The sequence below is a fragment of the Mobula birostris genome, chromosome 8 (assembly GCF_030028105.1).
Source record: "Mobula birostris isolate sMobBir1 chromosome 8, sMobBir1.hap1, whole genome shotgun sequence".
Lineage (NCBI taxonomy): Eukaryota > Metazoa > Chordata > Chondrichthyes > Myliobatiformes > Myliobatidae > Mobula > Mobula birostris.
In genome coordinates this window covers 44,886,479-44,900,955 of record NC_092377.1, presented here as the reverse complement: position 1 = coordinate 44,900,955, position 14,477 = coordinate 44,886,479, and the positions used below count along the sequence as shown (strand labels likewise).

At 40.6% G+C, this 14,477-nt stretch overlaps 1 protein-coding gene across 5 annotated transcripts in view; it reads left to right on the top strand.

Moving 5' to 3' along the window:
• Window positions 1–14,477, top strand: part of spata17 (spermatogenesis associated 17) — a 307,726-nt gene that overhangs the window by 251,027 nt on the left and 42,222 nt on the right. Inside the window, exon 10 of one of the 5 annotated variants that reach the window (XM_072265099.1) lies at window positions 14,251–14,303. The exons of the other annotated variants lie outside the window; for them this stretch is intronic. Within the exon in view, the coding sequence (XP_072121200.1) occupies window positions 14,251–14,274 (24 nt within the window). The 3' untranslated portion in view covers window positions 14,275–14,303. Of the gene's footprint in view, window positions 1–14,250; window positions 14,304–14,477 lie in introns of those variants that run through there. 5 annotated transcript variants of the gene reach the window in all.

Genomic DNA, 14,477 nt, shown 5'->3' with positions numbered 1-14,477 from the left:
GGCACCAATGATATAAGCAGAAAAGTGGAAGAAGTCCTATGCAGTGAGTATATAGAGTTAGGAAAGAGGCTTAAGAGAAGGACCTCCAATGTTGTAATCTCCAGATTACTCCCTGTGCCATGGGTTAGTGCAGGTAGGAATAGAGTGATAACATGGATGAGTGAGTGGCTGTGGAGATGGTGCAAGGGACAAGGTTTCAAGTTCTTGGGTCATTGGAACCTGTTCTGGGGAAGGGGTGACCTGTGCAAGAGGGACAGGTTGCACCTGAACTGGAGGGGAACCAATATCCTGGCCACAAGGTTAGCTCATGTTTCTCAGCAGAGTTTAAATAGTTTTGCATGGGCTGGGAACTAGAGCTCCAGGTCAGTAAGGGAAGATTCAGACCAGAAGATAGATGTCAGAGAAGGTATTGAAAGGCAAAATCAGAATAACAGGTTTGATAGGTCAGATAGTCTGAAGTGTGTATATTTTAATGCTAAGAGTATTATGGAAGTCCTGCTGAAGGTTCTCAGCCCGAAATGTCAACTGTACTCTTTTCCACAGATGCTGACTGGCCTCCAGCATTTTGTGTGTGTTGCTTGGATTTCCAGCATCTGCAGATTTTCTCTTGTTTGTTAAAGCTTTGTAAGGTAGAATCAAACAGAGCCTTTGAGGATAATAAAGAAGCTAGGAAAACTCAATAAGGGAAAAGGTAAGGCCATGAAAAGTCCTTGGTAAGTAGTATCAAGGCATTCTGTACATACATCAAGAGTAAATGGATAACTAGAGAGAGGGTGGGATCACTCAAGGATAAAGGGGGAACATTTCCTTGGATGCAGAGAATGTGAGTGAGGAAAATGAGTCATTTGCTTCGGTATTTACCAAGGAAAAGGATAAGGAGGACCAGGAGATCAAAGCTGAGTATATAAATACGTTAGGGCTTTTAAAGGTCAAGGAGGAGGAAGTGTTGGGCCTCCTAAAGACTATTAAAGTGGATAAGTCCCAGGGTCTGATGGAATTTACCTCAGGTTATTGAAGGAGGCAAGAAGTGAGATTGCTGGGCCATTGACCAGTATCTTTGTGTTCTCTCTAGCCACATGCAAAGTCCCAGAGGAATGGCGAGTGGCTAATGTTGTGCCTCTATTTATGAGTGGAACAAGGGGAAATTATAGCTTGGGAACTATAGACTGATGAGTCTCACATCAGTTGTAGGGAAATTGCTGGAGAAAGTTCTTAGGGACAGGATATATGAACACTTGGAAACCCATGTCCTAATTAGGGAGAGCCAACATGGCTTTGTGTGTGGCAGATAGTGCCTTACCAACTGAGTTTTTTGATAGGTGATGAGAGAGATTGATGAGGTTAGGGCAGTGGATGTTGTCGACATGGATTTTAGTAAGGCATTTGACAAAGTCCCTTATGGCAGTTAAATCCAGAAGATTAAGATGCGTGGGGTCCATGGCGAAGTGGCTGTTTGGATTCAGAACTGTCTTGCACATAGAAGACCAGAGGGTAGTGGTTGAAGGAACTTGTTCGAGCTGGAAGTCTCTAATTAATGGAATTCTGCAGGATTCTGTGCTGGGATCTCTGCTGTTGATAATGTAAATAACCTGGATGAAAATGTAGATGGGTGGGTTGGTAAATTTGCAGATGATACCAAGATTGGTGGAGTTGTGGACAGGGTAAAAAAACTGACAAAGTATACAGCACAATATGGACCAGTTGCAGATATGGGCTGAGAAATAGCAGATGGAGTTTAACCCAGATAAATTTGAGGTGTTGCACCTCGGTAGAGCAAATGGAAGGACAAGTTCCTTAACAGTGTTGCTGAGCAGAGAGATCTTGGGATCCAAGTTCATAGCTCCTTGAAGGTAGCTACACAGGTCGATAAGGTGGTTAAGAAGGCTTATGGGATGATTGTTTTTATTAGTTGAGGCATTGGGTTCAAAAGTCAGGAGGTTATGTTGCAACTTTCAAAAGCTCTGGTTAGGCCACATCTGGAGTATTGCTACAGTTCTGGTCGCTCCACCACAGAAAGGGTATTGAGGCTTTGGAGAGGGTGCAGAAGTGGTTTACTAGGATGTTGCCTGGTTTAAAGGGCATGTGCTATCACAAAGGCTGGATAAACTTGGATTGTTCTCCCTGGAGCGATGGAGACTGAGGGGAGATCTGATGGACATTTACAGGGTTATGAGTAGCATAGATAGAGTGGACAGAGAGTATCTGTTTCCCAGAGCTGAAATGTCTAATATCTGAGGGCATGCACTGAAGGTGAGAGAACAAAAGAACGTAAGAAATAAGAGCAGGAATAGGCCATCTGGCCCGTCAAGCCTGCCCTGCCATTCAATAAGATCATGTTGGATCTGTCCGTAAACTCAGCTTTATCTACCTGCCCTTTCCCGATAATGCTTAATTCCCTTACTATGTAAAAACCTATCTAACTATTTCTTAAATATATTTAGCGAAGAGGCCTCAACTGCTCCCCTGGGCAGAGAATTCTACAGATTCACCACTCTCTGGGAAAAACAGTTTCTCTTCATCTCCATCCTAAATCTTCTCTGGGTAGGTTCAAGGGGAATGGGAAAGATATGTTTCCTACTCACAGTCGTGGATGCCTGGAATGTGCTCCCTGGTATAGACGATAAGACCATAAGATATAGGAGCAGAAGTAGGCCATTCAGCCTATCGAGTCTGCTTTCCCATTCAATCATGGGCTGATCCAATTCTTCCAGTCATCCCCACTCCCCTGCCTTCACCCCATACCCTTTGATTCCCTGGCTAATCAAGAACCTATCTATCTCTGCCTTAAATGCACCCAATGACTTGGCCTCTACATCCACTCGTGGCAACAAATTCCACAGATTTACCACCCTCTGACTAAAGTAATTTCTCTGCATCTCAGTTCTAAATGGACATCCTTTAATCCTGAAGTCGTGCCCTCTTGTCCTGGACTTCCCTACCATGGGAAATAACTTTGCCATATCTAATCTGTTCAGGCCTTTTAACATTCAGAATGTTTCTATGAGATCTCCCCTCATTCTCCTGAACTCCAGGGAATACAGCCCAAGAGCTGCCAGACGTTCCTCATACGGTAACCGTTTCATTCCTGGAATCATTCTTGTGATTCTTTTCTGAACCCTCTCCGATGTCCGTATTTCCTTTCTAAAATAAGGAGCCCAAAATTGCACACAATAATCCAAGTGTGGTCTCACTAGTGCCTTATAGAGCCTCAACATCACATCCCTGCTCTTTTTTTCTATACTTCTAGAAATGAATGCCAACATTGCATTTGCCTTCTTTACCACTAGCTCAGCCTGGAGGTTAACCTTTCGGGTATCTTGCACAAGGACTCCCAAGTCCCTTTGCATCTCTGCATTTTGAATTCTCTCCCCATCTAAATAATAGTCTGCCCATTTATTTCTTCGACCAAAGTGCATGACCATACACTTTCCAACATTTTATTTCATCTGCCACTTCTTTGCCATTCCCCTAAACTATCTAAGTCTCTCTGCAGGCTCTGTGTTTCCTCAACACTACCCGCTCCTCCACATACCGTAGTCTGTATGGTGATACAGGCAAATACATTAGAGGCATTTAAGAGAAATTTGCATAGGCACATGGATGTAAGGAAGATGGAGGGATATGGACATGGTGTAGGTAGGAGGGATTAGTGTTTGGGTGTTTTTGATTTGCTTTTTAGCTGGTTCAGCACAACATTGTGGGCCGAGTGGCCTGTTTCTGTGCTGTACTCTTATGTTCTATATTCTTCCATCACAACTGTAACTAAAAGGTGATTAATGTAGCAGTTTTACAAATATTCTTCTATGTTAATGACTTAAAACTGGTTATAAAAATTAAATGCCATTGAAGTTGAAGAATATTTACAAATTTGCTTGACAATTGTGGAGATTCTTCTTATCTCAATAAGCCAACTACATTTGCAGTAAAGTGGTTGTGAAAAGAAAACCTGCAGCTCTGCAGTTTATTGATCCTGTGCTTCATGCTTGAAGGAAATGAAGTGAAGAAATGTGAGGATATGATTATTTTCTGAGATATCAGTTCACAAAGGCCACTTCTGTTGCAGCAAAAGTACTGCATTTCAGTAAAAGTGAAAGGTTCATTACTAATAACAATAATTCACCAGCTCTACTGTTTGAAACATCAGCCATTTCAGTCTATTTTGAGGAATAGAATTTCAGGGTGCGTTTGGTAATTGCCACAACATACAACCTTAGGTACTGATTAGCAAGGTTTGACCTTATATGAGTGCATGTTATGTCAAGCAACAAGATACAGCTGATTTAAGTAACTGCTTATTTACATAATGCTGTAATATGGAGTTGTCAGTACTTATCAACACTAATTATTGTACCTTCCTTACCCCATCATCATATACAATTCAATAATGTTTTGTATTTTCACTATTCTTGAGGTGTGAAAAGTCTCCTAAGTTATTTATTTGAACATTGGAAGGATACATTCTATCTCCATTCCCCTTGTTCTTGACATTTGTTGAATCTACCCATTTTAAAATCATTCATTGAGACTCTTTTCAAAGGAAGGAAACCCCGGCCTGCAGTACAAGGTATATTGATATTTTTTGTAGAAATACTGTATGAATGTTTATTTAAAAAAAGAGTAACAGACCCTTTCCTGCGGAGGGGTCTGAGCTCTAATTGTCGACTATTCCTTCCCATAGATGCTGCCTGAGCTGCTGAGTTCCTCCAGCATTTTGTGTGTTGCTTGGATTTCCAACATCTGCAGATCTTCTCTTGTTTAAAAAAAATGCTGGGTTAATGTAGGGAAAGGTGCTGTGACTTTGAAAGAGTTATTTAGCAACAAAAATTTTAGATGTAACAGGTCTTTATTCAGCATAAGGAGAGAGCCAGAGGACACATGGGAGAATCCTATGGTAATAATCATCTGAACTCAAAGTACATTGAGTTCTATACTCTCTAGGCACAAAAATAACAGCAAATTATAACATTCAATTTCAATAGTTATAATTATATATTGTACCTCAGTATTTCGGTATTTAGGGTGTAGACAGATGGTTCCAAAGAACTAAATATTCACAAAGGAAGCACTTTTTAACCGACAAGACCAACTTACAAACACTTTTTTTAGGACACGGTAGATCACATAGATGGTCTAAACTTGGGCCCAAAAACCAGAACAAAATGGCTACCAGGGATCCTTCCCTGATCCCTGTCACAACAGTGCAAAATATCTTTGTTCAAGATATTTAATGGCTGGTTCCAATAAACATAACCCATGTGGGGAATGCATACAAAAATCTTTCATGGTATGGTTAGTTTCAAAACCATATCTCTTAAGTGCCTTCCTGCTCTGAACCTGTAGCCTACTGTCTTCAGAATTTCTATTGTGTTTGTTTACACAGATGTCTTTGTAATTCCAAAACTGATTGTTGCTGTTAGTTTACTCATAGGTACAATTTGTGGTACAATCTGTGGACGAGAAAGTGACACCCGGAATGTGTACTGCTTTCCAAGTGCCAGGGTCGGGGTATCTCAGGCCAGGTCCATGGCATTCTGAAGGGGGAGAGAGAACAGCTGGAAGTTGTGGTACATATTGGTACCAATGACATAGGTAGAAAAAAGGAGGAGGTCCTGAAGAGAGAATATAGAGAAATAGACGGAAAGCTAAAAAGCAAGATCCCCAGTGTAGTAATCTTTGGACTGCTGCCTGTGCCACGCACAAGTGAGTGTAAGAATAGGATGATTTGACAAATGAATGTGTGGCGGAGGAACTGGTGCAGGGGGCTGGGTTTTGGATTTCTGGCTCATTGGGATCTCTTCTTGGGAAACTATGATCTGCACAAAAAGGACGGGTTACAACTGAACCCAAGGGGGACCAATATCCTCAAGGGCAGGTTTGCTAGACCTGTTGGGGAGCGTTTAAACTAATCTGGCGGGGGTGGGGTGGGAACAGAAGTGTTAGGGCTGAGGAAGGGGCTGTTGGTATGCAAGTAGAAGCTCATCATAGATTTCCTCTAGACAAAGGTACTCGCCGGACTCAATTCCAGACCCATTTCTGTGCTGTCAGCAAGCTCAGTGACTGCATTTTACTAATGATTTCCAGGAGGCATTGGCAAGAAAAAATGCCAAAGTTGAGATTGCTGCTACTGAAAGGACTGCCTTGGGCTTCTTCTTGGCAAAGATTGACCCTGATGTTCTTGTGGGCCATGATATTTATGAATTTGATCTTGATGTTCTGCCACAAAGAATTAATAGCTGCAGTGTTCCTCACTGATCAAAGATTGGTCAGTTGAGGAGATCTGCAATGCCTAAACTTGGGGGATCACGGAGGGTTTGCAGAGAAGAATGCAACTTGTGGCAGGCTGATTTGTGGCATTGAAATTTCCGTTAAAGAGTTAATCTGCTGCAAGAGCAATAGTTTAACTGAACTGGTCCATCAGATCCTCAAAGCAGAGTGGGATGTCATTCCTGCCGAAAATAGTATTTTTATAGTGACTCTCAACAACTCATGCATCTACTTGAGAATACCTGGACGGACTCAAAATACATCCAGCAGTTCATGTGTGAACTCAGTGTGCTTCCTTTAGCTCTGTAGATAACTAGCATTGCTGGAAATGCCATGTGACAAACACTGGTGGGTGACCATTCTGAGAGGAACGAATATTTGCCGTTGCATGCTTTCCATGAAAAGATGCAATGTGTAGTGAGACTATGAGGAAGGAGAGGCAGATGATATGGCAAAATTACAGTCATTCAGATCAGTTGAAGTGTAACATGGGGGCAAAATTGAAAAGGGTGATGAATTCAGGTCTTAAGGTGTTCAAATCCACGCAGTGTACCAAATAAGATAAATGATCTTGCAGGGCAGTTAGTGATTTGCAGGTATAACATTTATTGTGGGCATCATTGACTCATAGGTGAAAGGTCATAGTTGGAAGCTGAACATCCAAGGATATACATTGTATTGAAAAGACAAGCAGGTAGGCAGAGGGGTAGGTGGTTCTGTTGGTAAAAATGGAAATCAAATCCTAAGGAATAGGTGACACAGGATCAGAAGTTGTAGAATCCTTGTGGGTAGAGTTGAATGATAATTAAATTTGAACTTGAACTTGAGCCCACTAGAGGAAAGACAATTCTGGATTAGATATTGTGTAATGAATCAGATTTGATTAGGGAGCTTAAGGCAAAGGAACCCCTAGGAGACAGTGATCATAATATAAACAACAGGAATTCTGCAGATGCTGGAAATTCAAGCAACTTTTATGTGTGTTGAGTGATCATAATATGATAGAATTCACCTTGCAGTTTGGGAGGGAGAAGCCAAATTTGGGTTTATTTGCATTACAATGGAGTAAAAGCAATTGCAGAAGCACGAGAGAGGAGCTAGCCAAAATTGATTGGAAGGAGGCACTAGCAGAACAGCAATGGCTGGTGATTCTGGGAGCAATTCAGAAGGCACAAGATAGCTATGTCCCAAAGTTGAGTAAATATTCTTAAGGGAGGATGATGCAACCGTGGCTGATGAGGGAAGTCAAACACAAGATAAAAGCAAACGAGCGGGATATAATATAGCAAAAATTAGCTGGAGGATTGGGAAGATTTTAAAAACCAAAGAGGCAACCAAAGAACCAAAAGGTATAAAGATGAAATGTGAAGGTAAGCTAGCCAATAATCATAAAAGAAGATACCAAAAGATTTTTCCAATATATAGAGTAAAACAGAGGTGAATGTGAATATCGCACCACTGGAAAGTAACAATGTGGAGATAGTAATGGGGGTGCGAAGAAATGGCGGATGAATTTAACACGTATTTTACATTAGTCTTCACTGTGGGAGATACTAGTAGTATGCCAGAAATTTGAGAATGTCAGGGGGCAAAAGTGAGAACAGTTGCTATTACAAAGGAGAAAGTGCTTGGGAAACTAAAAAGTCTGAACATAGATAATTCACCTGGACCAGATGGACTACATCCCAGGGTTCTAAAAGAAATTGTTTAAGAGATTATGGAGGCATTAGTAATGTTCTTTCAAGAATCACTAGATTCTTGAATGGTTCAGGGGGACTGGAAATTTGCAACTTTCATTCCACTCTAAGAAGGGAAGGAGACAGAAGAAAGGAATTTATAGGCCAGTTAGCCTGACCGCAGTAGTTGAGAAGATGTTGGAGTCCATTATTAAAAATGAGGTTATGGGGAACTTGGAGGCACATGATAAAATGACTATCTGGAATGAGCTGTCAGAGAAAGTGGATGAGACAGGTACAATAATGAATAAACTCTTCTTGGGCTTCTAATCGGGTACAGATATTGATTATAACTGGTGTTTCGATGACGAACTCTGCCATCTTCTTCAGGGATGATGTCTGGGAATGCCTAGTCTGGTAGCATTTATACCCCTGTAGTCCATCCCTCCTGATTGGTTAGTCCTTATCCAATCAGGATTCTGCTCTCCCACTTTGATAACAATTGAATTCCAGTTCGTACTTAGAGTGAGACCCTCTTCTTTGTTCAAATTCTTTTCCTCTAGTTTTATTTCAATGGTTTTCTTTACCTGGTGGTCCCAAAAGCCATTGGTGCAACATAGTAGTTTTGTGCCTTCGAAGTCAATCCTATAGTCATTGCGAATGCAGTGTTCTGCTGCTGCCTATTTCTCTGGATACACCTCCTGTGCTCCTTGATGCAGGTTTCCACCGTACATCCCGTCTAGCTGATGTACACTGCTCTGCATTCACAGGAAATCCTGTAAACACCAGCCGACCTGAGTCCCATGTCATCTTTGACCCGCATAAGATGTGACTTGAGCTTCCTTACAGATATATGAATGGTATTAATCCGGTATTTCTTCAGGATCCTGGCAATCCTTCCAGAAACCATGGGAAGACAGGCTGTAGCAATGGGTTCCTCCCCTTTGTTAGGTTTTGTGATTTTTCTGTCAGCCCTTTTAAGGGTCCGATTGATTTCCTTCACCTTGTAGCCTGGTAAAGGAAACCATTGAACTAAAATAGAGGATAAGAATTTTAACAAAGACAAAGGTCTTGCTCTAACTAAGAACCGGAATTTGATTGTAAGCAAGGTGGCTGAGCGGAAACCTAACTAATCCAATCTAATCTGATCTAACTAATCAGGAGGGATGGACCAAGGGTGTTTAAATACCACCAAACTAAACATGCACTGGCATCATCTCTGAAGAAGATGGCAGAGTTTGTCAATCGATACCTGTACCCGGCTGGAATTCTTAGGAGAGTTTATTCATCACATATGCTAGGAAGGCACTAGATCCTTTTTTAGGTACAATAATATTTAAAAGACATTTAGCTAAGTATATGGACAGAAATGATTTAGAGAGAGATGGGCCAAACACAAGCAAATGAGACCAGCTTGGTATGCACCATGGTTAGCATGCAAATGTTGGACTGAAGGACCTGATTCCATGGTGTATTACTCTATGACTCTGCATTTGAAGACAGAAGGCTGTTTTTTGTTTGTACTATTGGCAACTGTATCTCGCCCTTCATACGTACTGCCAAACTTGCTTCTCCTTAACAACTGTAGGCTTGGCAGCGAAGAAATAATGAATGAGTGAGGGCTGAAGCAGTAGAAAATACATAATATTAAAATGTTGGAAACTGGTAGTCTGTGTAAGATCATGCTTTAGGATGTAGTAATCATTTTTAATCAGCAGAGCATACGGATTCCTGGGGAAGGGAATTGAATTAGGATTGAAAGGTTTCAGATGCGAAAATAACAGAATTTCTCAGGCCTCACCAGAAATTTCAGCTTATCAGATATTTCCTGTTAAACTACCATTTGGATAATACACTGATGGCTGAAGAATCAAAGGAAAAAGGGAAGAAGTAGAGCTGGATGCCTTTAGCATACATACACAGCTTCTTGCCTGGGGATGATTTCACTGAAAGGGGGCATGTTAATGAGGAATAGCAGGGGGTTATGAACTGAAGGGAGAATTATGATATACTTTACGCGGATAAATATATATCCCAGTGTTATGTTGTTCTTAGTTAATTTCATAATAATTAACGTTGCTTTCACATCATTACATTTAATCTGGCGTAGTTCTTTGGAGAATGCTGATTATGTGTACATTGCCTTATTCACAACTAGAACAAAAATTTGTTCAGGGAAAATAAGCAATTGATTAGGTTTGGTGAATAAAATATATGATAATTAACAATGGCCAAAGTAAACATCATCAAATTATTCACACAGCAGGGAATCTGCAGAAAATGTTTCTCTAATCTAGTTTATTTTAAAGCATACTATCTTTCAAGCACAAAACTATAATTACAGTTTCATATATATGCAATTAAAATTTGCACATTTTAATTAACTTTGAAGAATCTGTGAAATGGGATCCAAGAGACTTTGATTAGTTTAATATATTTACAAAATAACATCTGGAAAAATATTACCCAACATGATTTACAGAAAATGAATTTGAGCTTTCAGAGGCAATATGTTTGGCTAAGGCAAAATTAAAATCGCAGGCAGAAAATAAATCATGTTCTAATGATGATGTATATTTACATTAATTCATTTAAATATCTGTAAAATCCATAGAAAAACCTTCAAAATACACCATGCAGAATTTTATGATTGCTTAACATGGTCCAATACGTTAATACATGAAGAGTTCTAACTTGTCTAAACAAATTAAGGAATCTGGAATGGGGAATCAGGAAGGAGGACTGAGCATCATTCTGTAATTATATTACAATGACTACTTTTCAAAAGTAGATCATTGGCTATAAACTTGGGATATCCTTAGGTTGCATATAAATGCAAGTTTGCTTTTTTTAAAATTAGCCTAATCCCATTTCAGAATTTCCAGGAAGAGTAGTGTTTTCCTTTGCACTTATAAATTTATTGAAAAGGCCATTTAGTCCATTTTTGACCAGGAAACAACCATTTACACAATCCCTTTTTACTCTCTCCCCCCCAAATTTCTATCAATATTCTCAGATTCAACCTACACATGAAGGGCAATTAATGGTGGCCAATCAACGTACCAAGCAAAATGGCTTTGGAATGTGAGAGCAAATTAAACTGCTTAACAAAAACCCCTGTGGACACAATTAGCCCTATAAAATTAGTACAAATCTTCTAGAAAGCAAAGAGTTTAGATTTGTTTATTTTATTTAGTCATAGATTCAAAGCGCAGAAACAGACCCATCTAGTCAGTGCCGAACCGTTTAACTGCCTAGTCCCATTGACCTGCACCCGGATTGTAGCTCTCCATACCCCTCCCATCCATGTACATATCCAAACTTCTCTTAAACTTTGAAATCAAAATTCAATCCACTGCTTGCACTAAGAGCTCATTCCACACTCTCAAGGCCCTCTGAGTGAAGAAGTTTCCTCTCATGTTCCCTTTAAATATTTAATCTTTCACCCTTAACTCATGACCTCTACTTGTAGCCACACCCAACCTCAGTGGAAAAAGCCTGCTTGCATTTACTCAGGTCCTCAAGTGCAGACAACATCCTTGTAAGATTTCTTTGCACTCTTTCAATCTTATTTGCATCTTTCCTATAGGCAGGTGACCAAAACTGCACACAATACTCCAAATTAGACCTCACCAATGTCTTGTACAATTTCAACAGAACATTCCACCTCCTGTACTTAGTACATTGATTTTTGAAGGCCAATGTGCCAAAAGCTTTCTTTATGACTCTATCTACCTCTGATGCCACTTCAAGGAATTATGGATCTGTATTTCCAGATCCCTCAGTTCTACTGCACTCTTCAGTACCCTACCACTCACCTTTTAAGACCTATCCTGGTTGGTACTCCCAGAGTGCAACACTTCACACATGTCTGCGTTAAATTCAACCTAATATTTTTCAGCCCACTTTTCCAGCTGGCGCAGATCCTGCTGTAAGCTTTGATAGTCTTCCTTGCTGTCAACTACACCCCCAATCTTGGTGTCATTCGCAAATTTGCTGATCCAGTTTACCCCATTACCTTCCAGATTGTTGATATAGATGACAAACAGCAATGCACCCAGCACCGATCCCTGTGGTACTCCATAGTCACAGGCCATCAGTCAAAGAACCAACTATATACTACCATGTTCTGGCTTCTCCCATGAAGCCAATGTCTAATCCAATTTACTACCTCATCTTGACTGCCAAGTGACTGAACCTTCTTGACCAATCTCCCATGTGGGACCTTGTCAAAGGCCTTGTGAAAGTCCATGTAGACAACATCTACTGCCTTGCTTTCATCAACTTTTCTGGTAACTTCTTTGAAAAACTCTGTAAGATTGGTTAGACACGGCTTACCATGCAGAAAGCCATGCTGATTATCCCTAATCAGTCCCTGCTATCAAAATACTCATATATCTGCTCCCTTTGAATACCTTCCAATAACTTTCCCATTACTGGCGTCAGACTCACCGGCCTATAATTTCCTGGCTTATCCTTAAAGTCTTCCTGAAGAAGCGGAACAATATTAGTTCTCTTGCAATCATCCAGTACTTCACCTATCACTAAGGATGATATAAATATCTCTGCTAGGGTCCTTGCAATTTCTGTAATTGCCTTCTACAGGGTCTAAGGGAACACCTGGTCAGGCCCTGGGAATTTGCCCACCCTAACTTGCCTCAAGACAGCAAACACCTCCTGCTATGTAATCTTCATAGGGCCCATCACCTCTCTGCTGCTTTTCCTCACTTCCATAGACTCTGCGTCTGTCTGCTGAGTAAAAACAGATGCAAATAATCCATTTAAGATCTCCTGCATCTCTTTTGGCTCCACACATAGAGTACTATTCTGATCTTTCAGAGGACTAATTTTGTCCCTTGTAATCATTTTGCTCTTAACCCATCTGTAGAAGCCTTCTGGATTCTCCTTCACCTTGTCTGCTAGAGCATCCTCATGCCTTCATTTGGCCCTTCTGATTTCTTCTTTAAGTGTTCTCTTGTATGTCTTATACTCCTCAAGTACCTCATGTGATCTGACCTGCCTATATATCTACTATGCACCTCCTTTTTTTCCTCAACTAGCACCTCAATATCTCTTGAAAACCAAGGTTCCCTAAACCCGTTATCCTTGCCTTTTATTCTGACAGGTCTTAACAACATCTATCTCCAAAACCACTCCACTATCTGTTCTGGCACTCTGGTTCCCTCACCCCTGCAACTCTGCTTTGAACCCTGCCCCATGCAGCACTCTCAAACCTTCCCACCAAGATATTATTCCCTTTGCAGTTTCGGTGCAAACTGTGTCTTCTATACAGGGCCCAACTTCCCTGGAAGAGAGCCCAATGATCCAAAAATCTGAAGCCTTCCCTCCTAGACCAACCTCTTAGCCACATGTTAAACTGTATGATCTTCTGATTTCTGGCCTCACTAGCATGAGGCATGGGTAGCAATACTGAGATTAAAATCTTGGAAGACCAGTCCTTTAACTTAATGCCTACCTCACTGAACTCACTTTGGGGAATGTTGTCCCTCTTCCTACCTATGTCATTGGTACCTCTATGGACCACGACCTCCGGCTGATCATTCTCCCACTTCAAAATGCTGAGGACTCGATCTGAAATGTCCCAGACCATGGCACCCAGGAGGCAACATACCATCCAGGAATCCCATTCTTGTCCACAGAATCTCCTTTCTGTTCCCCCAGCTAATGAATCTCTTATCACCACAGCTTGCCTCATCTCCCCACTTCCCTTCTGAGCTATAGAGCCAAACTCAGTGCCAGAGACCTGACTGCTGTGACTTTCATCTACTAGGTTATCTCACCCAGCAGTATCCAAAGCTGTTGTTGAGGGGGACGGCTACAGGGATACACTGCACTAACTGTTTAATCCCTTTCACCCGCATGACTGAACAGAGTTTCCTAATTTTTTTTTTGAAATAGTTTGAAGTGCAGAGATAGGACATTTTATACACGCAGATAAGACTGATGGTATCTTATAATGTTTAAAATTTTCAGCGTGGAAGGTACTTTCTGCACACTTTTGTTTTGCTATTTGAAATTTATGAACAGATATAGTGTAATCAAATATGGTGATTAATAATAAATAAGAGAAAATCTGCAGATTAATTTGGGTTCCCTTTTTCTATTGTTAATAATACTCACAAATATTCCAGACTCTTGATTTCCATAGGACTATTTTAAACTTACTGGAATAGAATAGTAGGGTATTGAGGGTGCATACTTTTATTTATGCATTCAAAGTTCAAAGTAAATTTATTATCAAACTACATACATGTCATCATATACAACTCTGAAATTCATTTTCTTGCAGGAATACTCAATAAATCCAGAATAGAATAAGAACCGTAATGGAATCAATGAAAGACTACATCAAGTTGGGTGTTCAACTAATGTACATTTCAATGATGGGGCAAGTAAAGTTATCTCTGATGCTTGAGGGGTATAAAATGTTCCTTAACCTAGTGGTGTGAGTCCTGAGGCTTCTGTACCTTCTTCCTGATGGCAGCAGTGAGAAAAGAGCATGGGGATCCCTGATGA